This window comes from Tinamus guttatus, unplaced genomic scaffold (genome assembly GCF_059628265.1).
Source record: "Tinamus guttatus ecotype Peru unplaced genomic scaffold, ASM5962826v1 Tinamus_guttatus_pri_ptg000107l, whole genome shotgun sequence".
NCBI lineage: Eukaryota > Metazoa > Chordata > Aves > Tinamiformes > Tinamidae > Tinamus > Tinamus guttatus.
In genome coordinates this window covers 58,199-75,793 of record NW_028288641.1, presented here as the reverse complement: position 1 = coordinate 75,793, position 17,595 = coordinate 58,199, and the positions used below count along the sequence as shown (strand labels likewise).

Here is a 17,595-nt window from a genome sequence, read left to right as displayed (position 1 = left end):
CTCCTGGCACCGCCCCCCGCCGCCCCGCCCCGCCTCCCGCCGCCGCCGCAGCTCCTGGCACCGCCCCCCGCCGCCCCGCGCCGCGGCAGCTCCCGGCACCGCGCTGGGGAGCGCCAAAGCCAAAGGAAAACCCCGTCCCACTGACGAGTTCTCCAGCCAACCAATCACCTGTGAAAGTTCCTCCAGGGGCGGAGCCCCCACCCGCCAATCAGAGGCCTGGCTGCTCATGGGGGCGGGGGGGGTCCTCTCGGCCTCAAGACTGTCCCGGGCAGGCGCGGCCTGCGACACTGGTTCTAGCCCTTTGCGAGGGTCCAGGCCTTCCGAGGGCGTAGGTGACTCTCTTGACGCCTGAGGTAAAACTTCGCTGCCTCTTGGTGCGGGCTGGCAGGGCGCGAGGACGCGCCGAGCACTCTAGGGAGCCCTGCGGAGATCCCCGCGCGCCCCCTGCTCAGGCATTGTTTTGGGCGCCTCGGGTCCTGTGTCACGAGGTTGCGTAAAGCGTGGCGGACGGAGCGGGCTTGGGGCATACAGCGCCGGCGCGGACGGGTCGGGCCGAGGGACAGACCGAAGTGCTGCGCCCTGCACCGAGGAAGAGGGAGGGAGACTCCGGGCCAGAGACAAAGGGGGGGGTGGGGGTGGAAAGCTGAGTGGGGAACATCCGGGTCACTCTCTGCCGCCTCAATCCGGGACACGCGCCGGCGCTGCGGCCGATCACGGTGAGGCCTAGCCCGGTGAGGAGCCTGAGGCGGCAGGAGCGGGGGAGGCACGACGGGGCAGGCGGCCCTGGGGAGCGGCGTCTGTCCTGGCGCGTCCCGTCCGGGCCGCGACGGCGCGGGTGGGCGCGCGGGTTCGGCGACACCTGCGGAGACGGGCGGCCGGGCCAGCCGGCGCGGCGCTGCCTGCCTCGGGCGCGCTCTGCGGCTGCCGCCCTGGAGCGCTCGACCGCCGCGAGCCGAGCGCGAAGAGGATGGCTGGGTGACCCCGGTCCCTGCCCCGCGAGCACTCGTCCGGGTTTGGGTGGGCGGGCGCCGGGCTGCCCTGCGTAGGCCGCGGTGCCGCCCAGGGCCCTCGGCCGGGCCCGGGAGCGCCCGGCCCGCGGCGGCGTTACCGAGTCGCTCTGGAGTGAGAGCCCTTGCCGCGCGGCTCCGGCAGCCGCGTCGGGAGGGCAGCCCCTGGCTTCCATCGTTTTCCTGCCGAGCACGCCATTTCTCCTCCAGTCCACGCTGCTATGTTTTGGTTAAATCACAGTCACAGCTCTTCTGAAGAGCAAAGTTTGTCAAGTTCTTGAAAGAGCTGCTTGCTTGATATCTTCTTGTGCTAGTAATCAACACGTGGAGTGACAATGTGAGTCTAGCAATCTTGAACTAGTTTTATTGTTGTTTGAAATTAATAGACCTTCTTCAAGTTCTTGCCACTTAAAGAGCATCCTGTCCCTGTTTTAAGGACTCCTCACAGGTTAGAAGTGTGTGTGTGACAGATGTTGCTATCCCCCAGCAGAACTGTTCTTTGTGAGATTAGCTTTTTGTATATGGAAATGGATTTGTTTTTTATTTTTTTCATTTATTTATTGGTCTTTTCCTTGTATGAGGGAATAGGTAGCCAAGATGATCTGTAATGGAACACAACCAGTTCACCCCTGTGATAAAGATTTAGTTTTGGTATGGTTGGTGGTTGTTTTTTATTTTCTCTCCAAAAGTGGATAGTGTGGGTATTAGCAGCAATCTACAAAGTTTGGAAGCTTTTGCTCATTTCTTAAAGCTTTAATAAACGATATTTATAACAGTAAAAGGGACATCAATATTTCTGTATGTGGATGGCAGGGTGGGAGGGAAGGAAGAGTGTAAAACTGAATAGAAAGTGGACGTGGACCTCCTGTGCTCGCATGGCTTCTATAATATAGGGTTTGCGTACTCCTCCAAGGGCTGAAGTTTGTGTCCTTTTCAGTCAGGTATCTCTTTAATGTGTTCTGACCTCAGTTCTGTACTTAATAATGAATTTCCCAAGTGGAGGAAAAATCGGATGTGATAGTGGTGACTTTTTTTTAAGCTATTTTTTTTTTCTTCAGATTTTTAAATGTTTCAAGTTAGTAGTGTTATCTTTCATTTGCTAGGAGTTTAAAGAGCTTACAAGAGCTAAACATTAAACACAGGTATTTGAACAAATACTACTCCAGTTACTATTACCAAGAAAATAGCATGCTAAAATTATTGAGGAAGACAAATGTAGCAGGGAAGATAGGAAATCTTCGGCTTTATTTCCGAAGATCTTGTTAACTCTTTTATCATCTCCCTCCTTCTTCCCTATTCCATTACTTCTAAGATGAAAATATATATTCAGGTGAATCAGTCTGTTTCTTGTATCTAAAGTGACAGGCATATATTACAGCAACAGTTTGAGCAAGATGTATAGATTGCTCTACAGAAGCTGCTGGACATGGTATGTTGGGAATTTGTTAATAGATCGCACATTTGAGCAGATTCAAGGGGATCTTTATTCAGGCCTGGGCTTTAGCTCTCATTTGTCACAAACTGTTACAAAGTAGATGTGCAAGAGATGGGAGTGACAAGAGTGTGGTTTGGCGGGGGCCGGGGGGAGGGGTTCTCTCTTTTTTTTTTTTTTTTTTTTTTTTAATGTTTTTCTGCTCTTGTAAGGATTACTGAACCCTTTGTACTTTATAAAGAGTTTAACCAGGCACTGACCTATCTACAAGTCTGTAAGATATTTAGATACACTGGGGAAGAGGGTAACATGTTCCAGAAGTGAGGTCTCATTTTTTGCATCCTCTTATGCTGAATGCTCCTTACAGTCCTGTAGTCATGTAGGAGTTGCAAAACTCAAAGTGCGTCTACAAGTGTACAGTCTTCCACTACAGTTCCTGATTTACTTTAAAATATGCAAAGAGGAGTAAATGTAGTTAGACAGTAATAAGCCTGTTGCACTCACTGCCTGAAGATACCCATTGCAGTTACTTCAGCATCCTGGACACTTTTAAAACATTGTAACAACAGTCTTGCAAAAGATGGACAAGAAGTTGGCACAAAAATCAGAGTTCAAGTCTGGCTGTGATGGAGCTTGGTTCTATTTGGTAAAACTTAATCAGAAATTCAAGTGTGTGTGTGTGTGTGTGTGTGTGTGTGTGTGTGTGTGTGTGTTTGTTGTGGGGGGAGAGGATAGGACAGAGGTTCCAACCTTCCAACCTGCAATAAAACCACTACATATATATAGTAACAGATGATTAAATAGATGATAGTAGATTAAGATATTACCTATGTATTTGAAGCCATCTAATATAATTGTGTTTTTTTCTAGTTGTTTGCCTGTCTAACTTAATATGGATCTGATACCTCTCTGATTTGATATGGATAAAGTAAATATTCTTAAAATGTTGGGAATTATCATTTATGTATTTATTTTTTCTCCTCTTTCCAAGGACTTTTGATATTCAGAGTACTAGAACAGCAGGGACTAGGAGACTGTCCAAATATATGTCCTTGGAATCTAAACTGAAGGCACAAACATTTCTTTATCAAGCTTCTCAGTATATCCTAGTTAATCACACCTGGCTCATTAATAATCTACAATGTTCTGTGAAATTAAAATTCAGGCACTCTCTCTTTTTTCCCAAGCAACAGAGTTGCTATTAGAATAAATATTAAGCTCTTAAGTCACAGGCTTCACTCACTGAAATAGTGAATATTAGCGTAATGTTTTCTTGATGTTAAAAAATAGTAATTGAGAGAATCCCTTCTTAGTTCATAAATCCATCTGTCCAAGTGTGTGTTTGTTTGGCAGGGGTAGAAGCCACGCAGTGTTTTAGTATTACCCTTATCTATTTGCCTGGGCTGCAGAATAGCCAAGAGCTTGAAATTGTTTTTATATGCTCTTCCTGCTCTGCCCTTGCATAATATATCATTCTCAAAACTTAAGTAATGACACTTTTTTGTGATGACAATGAGGAGAGGAAAGCAAGAAATTGACTTTTGAACTAAGGAATGAAAGGTAGACATGAGAAAGACAAAAGGGCTACCCTTGGGAAAGAAGGGGTGTGTGGTCTTTCCTCAGAGCTTGTTTTGACATCTTGAGGTGCAAAACAGTTAACAGATTAAGTCTAATCTGGCAATGTGTGTATATATGTGCTGCAAATAATCTCTGAATGTAGTCTGATCAGTGATTGAGATAAATGGCTCAATATTTGAAAAGGTCTTTACAGAGCAGAAGAAAGGCTTAAGATTACTAGGTCACCGTATAGTGCATAACTAGTGGCAAAAGCAAGGAGGTTACAAAAAGTAACCTAAAACAAGTCAGAAATGAAGCCTGAAGATTTGTAATTTCTTTCTGTTAAAAATTACTTAGTGTTCTGTAGGATCTGTGTAGTTTATAGCCCTCTGAGAAGCCAGCATTTTCCTTGAGAAAATTACCTGCTAACTATAGGAAACTTAATTCATTGTGTATTTGAAAGCATTCTGTAATATTTTTGTCAGAAAAAAGGTAACTGAGTTAGTAAAGGATCTAAGAATATTTGAGTGGTTAATAAGCACCACTAGTTTCCTCAAATTATCGTAGCCAGATTTATATAGTGTATCATCATAAACTGGCAGCACAACTGAAATTCAGTCATATATTCAAAAGTTCATTTAAATCTGTTGCAAGAGTATGGGGTCATAGAGAAATATAAGAGAGTATAAAAGGGAGATTTTTTTTTTCTGACAACATTGTTTCAGTGGCTCCTACCTCTTCTGAACAAAGGAGTCTGAAGTAGTATGTACAGTTTCTTTGTTGACTAAGTCTTCTGACTTAACTAAGAATCAGATACTTCTGTTTTACCCATCAAACAATTTATAGTGGTGATGCATAGAAAACATTGAGAGGTATTGGATTGAAGATAGGATTTACTGTACGTATTTGCTGTATTTCAGGGTTGATGATACTTTCTAAGAATAGCTTTGTTTGGCATGAATTTAACTGCTAGCCTGAAGTTGAGATTGTTTTACGGACATCCAGGCAAAACTGACTTTGAATAAAACTGGAAGAAAGTATTAGAAATACTGACTGTCTGGGGAACTCATTAAAACTGTTAGTCTGGAGTTTAAAGACTTTGAATTGCTAATTGCTAATCTGCCAATTTTTGATGTGTAGTTACTTATGTTGGAAGACAACCGTCTTCTAATCTTTAAAGTGTATAGTAAATGACCATGTGTAGTCCAGTCTGAGATTTCAACACAAGGATCTTTATAAACTGCAAATCACACTATTGTATGACTGACTGTAATATTCTTCTGAGTACTTTGCATGTTAATACAGTTTTGAATGTTGCATAGTTCTTGATTAGTATTTAAAATGTTCGTGTTAACAGAATGTTAATATTCGTATTGTTAATTCTGTGAACCTGTTTAGTGAAAAAGTTATTGTATTCTTTTGATTTTCCTGAAGGCTAGTTAACTACACATAGAGTTAAAGACAGTTGGAGAAGTCAGACCAACTGTGAGTACAAATACTGCTTTGAAAAGGAGAAATGTGCAATAGGGAGAAATGAAAAACTGTTGTTGGAAGGAGGTTGTGAACACCTTTTGACCAAGTAGCTAGCACAATTTCAGTAATGAAGAATAAATTCTGTCTCTTGATTAGTGTTCTGCATGACTACTCATGCAGATTTTCTACAAAATCTTCCCTGAATTTGAGTGAATCGCTATATTGTAACTATCATGTCTTGAACTCCTGTTGTATCATCTGCAGTGAAGACCTATTCTCTGCATATTTTTTTCTGCAGTTTGCTGTTTTGGTCGTCTTTTTTTCTTGGCTGTTACTGTGGGCACTGACGATGCAGAAAGATCACTCAGTTTACACTGGAGTTCAGAATGTGCCTTGTGGAATGAGCGGGACACACTGGTTCTTCTGTTGATCACTTGTGCATTACTGTCTGTGTTTGCTGATATTTGTAAGTTACATAGCAACATCTCAGCAAATTTGAGAGGATTCTCCTAAGTTCTAGGCCCATGTTGCTTTTACATAGTGCACAGAGTTTCAGTAGGAGCTTACAGTCTAAAATTGACAATCATCATCTGTTTCCTACAATCAGGAGCAACAGATGTACTGGCCTGGAGAAGAAAATCATGCCCTTATGTAGTGGTAGATAGGCCATTTTCCTACTAATGATGGCATTTCTGGTGTCAAGTTACTGTTAAGTATTTTTGAGAATGTACTTCACATACAAAACACAAGATGGGGATAGTGCATGAAGTCCAATAACTTAAAAGCTTTTGTCGTGGGAGACCTTGATGATGTTTTTTCTTGATGCGGAGTTTTGCTGGGATGGATGGGGGGATACTTTGATCCAAGATTTTCATTATCCTTGTCAAGATATGTATTTACTGAGTAATCATAGCTTTTAAAAATACAGGATTTGTGAAATATGTACACTTAAAGTACTTAAAGTAGAAGTTTATACTAAAAGCAATCCCTTCCTTTTTAGAGGGACTACAAGTATGTCTGGCATAGCCCTCAGCAGACTTGCACAGGAGAGAAAAGCCTGGAGAAAAGATCATCCATTTGTAAGTGTACAACTGCCAACTTTCTGACTTCTGTAGCTATTTTTGTCTTCTGATGATGATTCTCTGATTTGTGCATGTGTGGGGTGTGTGTGTGTGTGTTTTTTTGTTTTTTTGGTTTTTTTTTGCAGTGCAAAACAAACTAACACCATCTATAAATAGAAGATAGTTGTATACTGTGTATCTTCTGAAATCCTCAGTCTTTGACTTTTTGCCTTAATTCAGGGTTTTGTAGCAGTACCTACAAAAAATCCAGATGGCACAATGAATCTAATGAACTGGGAGTGTGCTATTCCAGGAAAGAAAGGGGTAAGACTTACTATTGTCCTAACATTTCACTTAACTACTGAAAAGTAACATAAGCCTGCTCATGTATTAAGGCGAGAACTGAGAGTATAACTTAGATGCAGCTTAATGTAAATGTTTAGATCCTTTTGCTACTTTGGAATCCAGTTTCGGTAAATGGAGAAAGGGCATTGGTCTAAATGCACTGAGTCTGACTGTTGGCCTTGAGCACTTAAAGAAACAAATGCTTCAGAGGACTGTGCAAAAACAGTCTGAGCAGACTTAAAAGCAGAGTTAAGATAATCAACCCTGTCATGAAGCATATGATTATGACTTCTGTTAATAAACGCTGCATTAAGCCTTAAAGCTTTAAGGTTAGTATTTCCAAAGTGTTGCCTCTGGCCATGAACCACCAATGTCTCTTTTCTCTTGATTAAATAGTAAGACCTTTCAAATCTTACAGAAGGGCTGTACTATAGCACTACTCCTTGTTTTATGGATTTTATGGAAAATAGTTCTGCTTTATCATTATTGAAAATTTCGTAAGCTGAAGATACACAATCCCCTTTTCCTTTTAGGAAAAGAAGAATATAACTTTCTAACGTGGTTTTTCTAGCTGACTCAATCTAAGCTTTTTATGTCTACTTCCCGAAAATATCTCTCTTGTTACTCTAATCAGCTTAGTCAGGCTTTATGGAAGAGAACAAACAAAACTTATAGATGGGTGTCATCATTAATGTATGAGGCTTTTTGATTGCTATACTGCCAACTTCAGGGTGGTATTTCTTTCTCTTAAGTTTTTGTTTGGCAGGGAGTCATTGGTTCTTGAACCCCATGGATGTGGTCTTCTGGAGTAGTACTATTAACTACTTAGTATTTTTTTCATTTTTGCAAGTCTTTGGTGTGGAATTTCTTTTGTTTTGCTACATCTTCATGCCAACTTACTTAAGTCCTTGTAAAATCTGGTCTCTTAGATTTTTGTTTAATACAGAAAGCATATATTAGCAAAACATACTAATTCCGTGATGTTGTATAGCTTATCTAGTACTGAAATGCTATTGAGCATTCCTGCTAGAGCAGCTTGACTGGACAGTTACCAAAGTATTGAGCTAATTAATACCTGCTTTTTGTATGACTCTCTGAAACAGCACACCTCTTGTCAAGATGTCACGTTTAAATGCCACGTTTAAATGCTTATGTTAAGAAATCTTAGTGGTGCTGCTCTGTACATTGTAAAATGAAGCAAACAAAACTGGCCTTAAAGGGCAATTTCTTGTCCCCTTTAAAACAGCTGATCAAAGGACAAGATTAGGTAAAACTCATGTAACTGTCTCTTCAGAAATGAAAGCCTTGAATTATCAATCTCTAACCAAGATTTTTTTAGATTTTTTTGCTAGAAGCAGCGTGTATACAGACCAACCAGTTGCTGTATATTGCCTTTGTGTTTGGAGGCATGCTATACTTGAGTTGGGTGAAATTGTTTGGATGGAGAAGACGTATGTTTGGAACCTTGATACAAAGCTTTGATAAAACTCAATTATCCTCAAAAAAAATCTTTAAGACCTCTAATGCAGGTGCAAAGCTTTGAGTTGTTGCTTCTCATGACTGTGTGACATAAGATTCATTTTCAGTTACCAAGCTTGAATCCTTCTCTTCAATCCTAGCTACCTAGTCATTTTTTCCTGTCTGATTGCAATTTAAACAAAAAATCTTGTACTTCTCCCTGAATTGCATCCATTTCCCTTTCCTTCCCCCACCCCAAATTGTTTAAAGCATATTAAAGTTAAGTAAGTTTGAATCCAGAATGCTTTCTCATCTACTTGTTGCTTCTGTTAGCTTGGTTCTGCCTGCAGATTTATTGGATGTCTTCTGTGTTATCAGCAGATCACAAGCTGAAGCAACAAATGGTATTAGACTTGGGATAGATATCTTCATACACCCCTATTTTGTCAAGGAATCATTTATTAACTACCCAAATCTGACTACCCAAAATTAACTACCCAAAAATCTTGAGAATACATCTGCAATCTGTCCAGTAGCACAGTAGGATCTAGATGATGCTTTATCTTAATAAGGTTTTCGAATGTCTGCTATTTTACATCCGTAAAATATGTTGCTCTGTCTAAGTCACAGCTTAACAAGTTTCATATTTTCTCCCAGAAGTTGAAATCAAACTCAATACTAGTTTTTATTCTATCAAAAGGCTTCATCTCTTTTTAAAATGGACATGTTTGTCTCATTTCAAAAAGTGTGGGGAACAGGTATTTTGAGTCAATAACAACTCACTATGACCATCTCGGAACCTGATAGGTATGTTATAGTAATTAAGATCATCCACTCTTGAAACATTTCTGTGTTGGTCTTCCTTAGCACCCTTTCCCTATTGTAGACGTAGACTTTGCACAGTGAAAACAAGCAGAAACAGTGTGTGCTTTTTTTCCCCGCTAAAAATTAGGTGGTTCACATAGGAAAGAGGTAGGGCTTTTCTCCTAGGATGATGTGTGAATGTCCTTGAGGACACAAGTTGATAACTTATGAGGCTATCATCACTTAGATTTGTCACTAAAGGACAAATTCAGCACTTTCATTCCAGTGAGCCTAGTTATAGATGAGTGATCTGTTTTAGAGATTACTAAACTTTTTCACACTACTTACTGGAAGTCAGTTCTTCAGAGGAAAGGCGCTTCTCCTTAAGTAAGACAAGGCAGGATATCTTCTGAGGTAGATATTCTGCCACTTGCTGGATATTTATACATCTTAAGGTGACCATTCTGAGTAGCGCTGTCTTATTTAGTCCCTGTTGTTGTGTAGTGCAAGAATTGCTCTAACAGCAATTTTCGTAATTTCAGACAGTGATGAAAACCTTGAAAGTTGTTTCTTGTACAAAAAAGGCAATCTGCAAGATTACATGCCAGCAAATAGACAGGATTAATCTAGGCTAGTGAAGAACATTGCATAAGTCTAGACTGCACTGTAATGTTATTACTTATTGTTGATTTGGCAGTTTGTTTATTTTTGGTGCTTTTTCTGAGGTCAGATTTTCATGAGTTGAAGTAGAAGCTGTGTATATTCACTTACTTAAATAATGTGTCCATATCCTATCATTCCACATTATAAGTGTAGACATAGCAATCCCTCCCTCATTACATGTTTATCACTTACACGTTTTGTTCTTCAAGTATAAAACTGTCATACTATATAGAATATTCTTGTGTTTGTATTGAATTTCTTGAACAACTCTGCAACACTTATTAGCAATTATCAAGTGGAAAAAAAGTGTGGCTTTGTTTTTTGTCGTTGTTGTCGTGTTTCTTTTTTCTTTTTTCTTTTTTTCCAGCTGCTCATTATATAGATAGAATAATTAGTCTCAATTAGACATGGCTTTACACCTTTATGGACTTGGTATGCAGATGCAGCACTGAGATATTACTGTTATGTTAAAACAAGCACATACTCTTAAAAGATTTTTTTAAACTTTTAGGGTTTGAAATTTGATTTCAAATTAGTGTAGGAACTAATTTACTCCTTTAATTTTTTTTTGTCAATCAAAGTATTGCACTAAGTAATTCGTTCAATGCATTCTTACTAAACCCAGCAAAAAGCTAATGAGACAAGAGGACAAATTTCGTACTGCTATAGATAAAGGAAGGGTCTTGCTATGCCATTTTGTTTTTGCTTGTTTGACCTGATGTAATCTGAATTATTTTGATAGACACCATGGGAAGGAGGCTTATTTAAACTACGGATGCTTTTCAAGGATGACTACCCTTCTTCACCCCCAAAATGCAAGTAAAATGACCAAAAAACATGGGTTTAGTGGAACAATATTAATCCAGTCTATGAGAATGTGCGAGAAGTTATGAATGGTTCTTACTGATTTCCTACTGAAAGGTGTTTCTGCTCTGCTTTTGCATCTGGGGAGCAAGTGTTTAAATGAGCAAAATGTTCAGTATTAGAAAGCTGCAGAGTAGAGGGCTGCTTTGTGAATTTTATAAAAATTAGAGATCTGAGAACATCTTGTGCCTGTTTAGCCTCTGGGTTCTTGAAAACGGCCAGCCCTATGGAGGACATGATCGCAAACAGCTTTTTATACAATGGTTCATGTTTCTTTAGCATTTCAGCAGGTTGTCTTGGCTATTCCTTAAGTTTTTCTCCAACTAAATTTTTTGTGGCAAAGGCAACATACCTTTTTAACTAGAAAATATTTAACGTGAGTATCTCGGGAAATACCAACTAGTTTAGTGCAGTTGGCAAGTGCTGAATGAACTATCATCCCTGAAGGTGTATCTTGACTTGCCATTTATTATGATTTATTTCCTGCCAATACTCTTAGATTCCCACTGAACTTTGACGGCCTCATAAGCAAAACTTAGTTGTGATGTAAGATGACTAGAAAACTGTCCCACTATTTAAGCATTTTCTAGATTGCTAAGTATCTGTTCATTGCATTACTGAAGATGCAGGATTTAACTATTGCAGAGATTAAAGAAGTGTGAATTAAATGTGAGTTAAAGCATGTACATTGCTTGACAAAGGGATAATTGTACAAGCCTATCCCTTCAGTCAATCTTGCAACTTAAATTTTTTCATGTTCAAAGCATGTTGATTATGCATAAAAGAAAAGTGAAACTGGAGAAAAATGACTGTTCAAGGCTTAACTTAGCTTTTTTTTTTTTTTTTTTTTTTTTTTTTTTTTTTTGCATGGACCTTTTTTCTTCTCAAGCTAGAAGACTTACGGGTTGTAATGGTGTTGCTGTGTTGCTTGGGCTGATATTGCAGACACTTAGAGTTCCTGCTTTATGTGCAGGCTGGGCCAAGAGGAAAGCTGATGAAAATAGCCCTTCATACACACAAAAAATATCTTTAGAGATTGTATGTCTGTCTCTTCCCATGCCTTGCCTTACCCCTCCCACCTTGTGTCTTTTTTTTTTTTTTTTTTTTTTTTTTTTTTTTGTCTTCTCATAGACAGTATGAGCTAGCCTTCTAATCATAGCCTGATCTTACATATGCGAGTAACCTTTCTTCTCCCTTAGGTAAATTTGAACCACCGTTATTTCACCCAAATGTGTATCCTTCAGGCACGGTGTGTCTCTCCATCTTAGAGGAGGATAAGGATTGGAGGCCAGCAATCACAATTAAACAGGTCATTAATTATACTTGGACATGAGCACTCTTATTTGCTTTGCCTGATTGTCTTACATGAATCTAAAATGTTCAGTGTATGCTTCTGCAGTTCACTTCTAAGTATTTTTTTTTGTAGTGGTTTTGTTGTTTTATTTTTAATTGTATATTTCCTAGCAATATCTATGCCTACATTACTCGCATCCTATTCCTTCTTAAACAGATCTTGTTAGGAATACAAGAACTTCTAAATGAACCAAATATTCAAGACCCAGCTCAAGCAGAGGCTTACACAATTTACTGGTGAGTATCTTTACATATCAACTTCAAAGATGTCATGTTATCTACAACTATTTGTAACTGATAGTATAATATGGAAATATTCTTACCTTCTCAGCTGTGATTTGTGGAGATCTCTAGCTCATGCTAAATTTAAGCAAAAGAGGAACTTGAAAGTTAATAGTTTGATTTTAATAATGTGACAACAGCAATACATTTCACGTCTTCCTTAGTTGGACCATGATGCTCATATTGCTTTATGCTGATACAAAATCCCTTTCTTTAAAGCCTAAGTGGGCGATAGTGATAAGGCAATAATGATTTTGTGCAAGCAGCAATTGGAAAGATGAGACTGAATCAGTTGATAAATCCCATTCATCAATACAGGAATAAGCTGTTTCTGATTGGCAGCGGGTGTGTATTAGCATTTGTGCCTGGAGGATAAAGTAGAGCTTTGTGTGATTATTGTAGTGAATGTGGAACATTTTGTGAAAAATAAGTCTTCAAAAAGAAGAGACACACAAGTATGGAAAGCTTGTAACTGTACAGAATAAATATTGCAGTGGCTATGAAAAGAGGTATTGTTTAAACCGAAAAAATCCTCCCCCTGCTCCTGTTTTTTTTTTTTTGTTTGTTTGTTTTTTTTTTAAGGCTTAATCTTAACATCCCATAATAAAAAAAAAAAAAAAAAAAACGGGCAGCTGAACTATAATGTCTGTGGGGGAAAAATAAGTTAAATGCTTTTGACTGTCAGCTGCTAAAATAATGACCAATATCAAAACATGAGGTTGCTGTTCCAGACTGAGGAACAAGTCTTCAGGAGGCTGCCAGATTAGAAAATGACATTTTATGAGATCACATCTTTGACATAGCTTAGATGTACCTATATTACAGGAATCTAGCTAACAGGAAAAATAGGGCAGAACAATGTGTCTTGGATGAAATACTTCACTCAGTGTTACCCCTTAAGAATACACTCACAGAATTTTATTGAAGATTGGATGGAACGGAGTGCAGGTGAAAGACATGCAAAAGGCCACACTTGTAGGCAGTATCTTCAGCAGCAAGCAGTGGTGAGGGCAGGCCATTTATAAAAGTATTCTGAGGGATTGTGTGGGGAGGAAGAGCATGCTTTTATCAAAAAAAAAAATTATATAGCCTATTTGTCTCCTGTTGATGTAGAAACACTGGTGTGTGCATATACAAAACCAGTTTATTGTTCTTATTTCTGCCTTGAAAAAACAGGATCTTGGATTGTACCCTGATAGTACTGGTTAGTACTAATGAATGCACTGCTTTAAGGAATAGTCCTATACTGCTAAGTAGGATTAGGGAACGGTTTCTATGTGCATAAGCTTAACACATTTTGTATTTTTGGGGTAGGAGGATGGGGAGGTGTTGGGAAGGTATTGCACGAGCTGCTTCAGTGTTTGTTCTAAGACTTTCCCGTTGCATTAGTCAAGCACTGTGCTTCTGTGCCTATTTCTGTACAATTGATTTCCCCCAAAGTAAGATCTGTATCTACTGAAATATATGGTAAAACTCTTCTTCTTTAGAACGTTGCTTTCAAGTGTTATCTGTTTTAGTTCTGTATCCTTTTCATGTGTCCCTAGACATGCAGTTTTTCAGCAAGTTTAGTGTATTTCTACAGCCTGACAGTATGAGTAGTACTCTTAAACTCAACAGAGCAGGATGATGCATGCATTTACTGAAATTAGGAAATAGGGGAGAAAATGAAGTGCTGTATAAGTAGATGCCCTGTAGGTTGCTAAACTCCATTTTCAAGAAAAAGCTTTATGCACAAAATAAGGATACTTACACTACTACTTATTCTCAAGACTGCTTTGGTGTACTGTTATTTTTTTAACTTGAATATCAGCGCTCTTAATGCACTAACCTGCTTTTTCCTCTCCCCTCTCTCTATGTGTACAGAGACTCCTATGGCAGGACCTCTGCTTGGGTTCTGAGGGTGTGAGACCTAACAAGCTGGGTTGAATTCTTGTGTGACAATACATTATAACCTAAAGTGTTTTTTTGTTTTTTTTTTTTTTTTAAGTTTGAGTTTAGTTATGTGAGAAAAAGCTAGAGTATTGTCAGATTACTTGCTGATAATTGTTCATCTGACATGTCCACATTTGGCTTCATGTCTTCCTTAAAACCATCAACTCCTGAGAATATAACTTACTGTTCCTTTTGCCCCGCTCCCCATGCAAGCCTTCAAAACTGAAAGTGCATTGACTGACTCAGGCTGTCTGCAAAATCTAGTTGCTTTGTTTTAGTGACATATCTTACATACAAGAGTAAAGACACTTTGTTTAGTAAGAGCTTGCCATTTTCTCTGTTCAGTCTGTAAGCCGTAATGAGTGATTATAGTTCCTTGTAGTAACACGTGCTTGTTTAATCAATCTTTATCATGTATGGTAGCTGCTGTGAACTATAGTGCCATTTTTAATGTGCAACACTTTTTCAACGAAAAATTAAGATAAAAGTCCTGATTTGAGGCAGGATTTGCAGAGAGTGTGATGCTATCATCATCTTTTTCCCCTTCTTAGAGTGCTTTCCCTCTCCCCTCAAAGCAGAAGAGATGGCACTTTAAAATTCTATGAATTCTGCCAACTGTTCATGTGAACGTACGCTTTGTGTTATTTGGATACTAGCATTGAGGCCTCGGCATAAAGAGAGAAAAAAGTCTTAGTTTCAAATAAATAAGATGCTTTTATGTAAGACACAGCTGGCCCTGTCAGAGGACAGGCATAAACTTGCTTGTTACATGTTGGTATGGCATGTGGTGAGAGAATGCAGTCATTCAACAAAAGGCTAAGTAACTAGTTTAACAGACCTTCCCTCCAAAACAAATTGTCAGAGTATGGTCCAGATAAATACTTAATACAGTATATTTTTGTGCATTGTGAAAATTGGATTTGCTTCTGTCTAATGTATGTTGTTAACAACAGTGGTTTAGTTTCATATTGAAGGAGGGAAAAAGTGCAATTCTGATTTCTCAAGCTTCTGTTCCTTTTCTATTCAGCCAAAACAGAGTGGAATATGAAAAGAGGGTTCGAGCACAAGCCAAGAAGTTTGCACCATCATAAGCATCTGTCATGCAGCATCTTAAAAAGGAAGGGATTGGTTTGGCAAGAACTTGTTTACAAAACTTTTGCAAAATCTAATGTTGCTATGTACAATTAATATCCACTTAGGGGAGGGGGTTGTATGTGTGCCATTTTCCATATTCGCCACTTGTATACAGTTCTAAATTTGCTGAATTGCCCCCAGTTTTTTCATACAGGGTCTCTTCCTTCAGTCTTTTGTATTTTTGATTGTTATGTAAAACTTGCTTTTATTTTAATATTGATGTCAGTATTTCAACTGCTGTAAAATTATAAACTTTTATACTTCTATAAATTCACTAGTATCTCTAGTTACTTTGCTCTCTGATGCAGGCATGCTTTCAAATGTTTAGAACTATATTTAGCCTCTAGCTGGCTGTATGGGGAAAAAAAATCATGCCCTCCACCCCCTTCCCTCCCTGAATTTGTTTTTCTATCTTTCAGAAACTAGGTTGTTATTGCTTAAGAGCCTCTGAGATCCAAAGTCAGCCAGCATCTTTATTCTGCATCACTTCCTTTGTGTTTATATGGCGTTCTGTCTGTGTTGCTGTTTAGAGTAAATAAACTGTTTATATAAAGGGTTTTGATTCATTATCTTCATTAAAATTATTGAAAGGCTGCCATTTAAGCAGTTCCAAACACCATGAACACAATCTGGTAAAAATACCGTTTTTAAGGCCTGTGATGCTACAGTTTTTGTTTAGATGTTTTCCTCATTTCTCCTTCCTATCCTGTTCTTGCTTCTAACACAGATGTTGTCCTTTGAGCCTAAATCATGATTATTCATAGCTTTTAGGAGGAGTCAATAATTACTTATACTTAAACAGCTCACTGAATTATGTGACTAGAGACCAATTGCTCACTGATATGACCACTTCATCATAAAATAACAAAAATGCAGACTGACATTAACTATGGTACTAACTCTCAAAGGAATACTAGATGACTTAAAGTATCTGGGGATTTTAGATGATATGTTTCTCCAAAATACTTCTGTGCCTTCTGCCATATATCAATATGTATAGGTTTTAGGAAAAAGACATACTCTGTGTAAAGGAAACTGGTTATGTAAGTTATTTTCCATGTATGTCAAGTTGATATGCCCTATATTAAACTTGCACTGCTTTTTTTAATGTATTTTTCTAGTTCAAGTAATGCTGCAAAACATACAATGATAAAAGCTTCATCCCATTTGATCTTCAGTGTTTTTGTTATTAAAAGGTACCCTAAGTCTGCAGTGGTAACCATCTCAATGTTACAGCTGTGCTTTCAGGCTTGCTATATTTGTCAGCATCTGATTATGATAGCACTGTAACATGACAATATTCCCTCAAATTACAATAGCTGGCACCATGACATTCTCATTCCTTTAAGACTGTGTCTAAAATAGCTTTTGTAGCAAAGATTTCTAAATTAGTGAGAAAGAAGCAAACTTAAAAAAAAGACTTCAAATTCTTGAGGTTGGAGGATGAATTGCTGAGGAACACTGTTAAAGGTAGGATTTGCTGTCAGCTCCGATTCAAAGTTTTTTTTTTTTTTTTTTTTCTTCTTCTTTAAAGGTATATAGAGTATTTCGCCACTAAAATTGCTGTGAATCCCAAAGCTCCAGCAGAGCTAGAATTTCATCTCTGTACAGTTAGTTGGAAGAAGGTTAAGACCTTCTGTGATTTGAAGACCTTTATCTTAAGCATATGAAGGTAACAAATGATAAGTTGTCCTCTGAACCTCCCTTTTTACTGAAGGGTTGCTGAAGGTCAGGTGTAACTCCAAACCTAAGGTTAGGTTCCAGTGGGGTGCTGGCAATTCAAAATAGCTTTCTATTTAAGTACACAGAAGCCTGAAAACAAGGGATAATGGCTGTACATTGACTATATAAACTGGCACACAGCTGGAAAAGTGAACTAAGATACCAGTGCCCCTTAAAGCCTTGCTCTTACCTCAGGGAAAGATGATGTGCAGTTGTGATTTGGTGGAATGCTGTCTCAAAATAAAGATACTATTGGCGGTGGTATTGCTGAACCTACTGTCTGAAATTCTATAATGTATCTCTGAATATAAAATGTTAAAGCTTTGTATGTCACTGAGGACCCTCTCATTGAACCTAAGCACATCAAAACTCAGCATATAATGCTACTGAAAAGACAGTAGGATTTTAAAACTTTGCCCTGCCCCAGGTGTTTGGTTTACTGTAAAATAAGTGACACAGCTGGAATACCTGAATCAGATTCAAGCCTGCACACAAGTCAGGAGCACTT

At 38.8% G+C, this 17,595-nt stretch overlaps 1 protein-coding gene across 2 annotated transcripts; it reads left to right on the top strand.

Annotated features, from left to right (window-relative positions):
• The first annotated feature begins 235 nt into the window (after window positions 1-235).
• UBE2I (ubiquitin conjugating enzyme E2 I) lies at window positions 236-15,921 on the top strand. Of its 2 annotated transcripts, none has more exons than XM_088520958.1 (7): window positions 236-353; window positions 6,470-6,548; window positions 6,771-6,854; window positions 10,543-10,615; window positions 11,864-11,973; window positions 12,175-12,254; window positions 15,259-15,921. In XM_088520958.1, exons 2-7 carry the CDS (start codon window positions 6,483-6,485, stop codon window positions 15,320-15,322), a joined length of 477 nt encoding a protein of 158 aa, XP_088377084.1. In that variant the 5' UTR covers window positions 236-353; window positions 6,470-6,482; the 3' UTR covers window positions 15,323-15,921. The 2 variants fall into 2 exon arrangements, with proteins under 2 accessions (XP_088377084.1, XP_088377083.1); XM_088520957.1 differs by lacking the exon at window positions 236-353 and adding an exon at window positions 640-716.
• The last annotated feature ends 1,674 nt before the right edge of the window (window positions 15,922-17,595 follow it).

Bases quoted from the DNA above. Each gene is read 5' to 3' on its own strand.
- UBE2I (XM_088520958.1), top strand. From the start codon at position 6,483: ATGTCTGGCATAGCCCTCAGCAGACTTGCACAGGAGAGAAAAGCCTGG. The intron at 6,855-10,542 runs GTAAGACTTACT...TTATTTTGATAG, and splicing joins CTATTCCAGGAAAGAAAGGG to ACACCATGGGAAGGAGGCTT. The intron at 11,974-12,174 runs GTCATTAATTAT...CTTCTTAAACAG, and splicing joins CAGCAATCACAATTAAACAG to ATCTTGTTAGGAATACAAGA.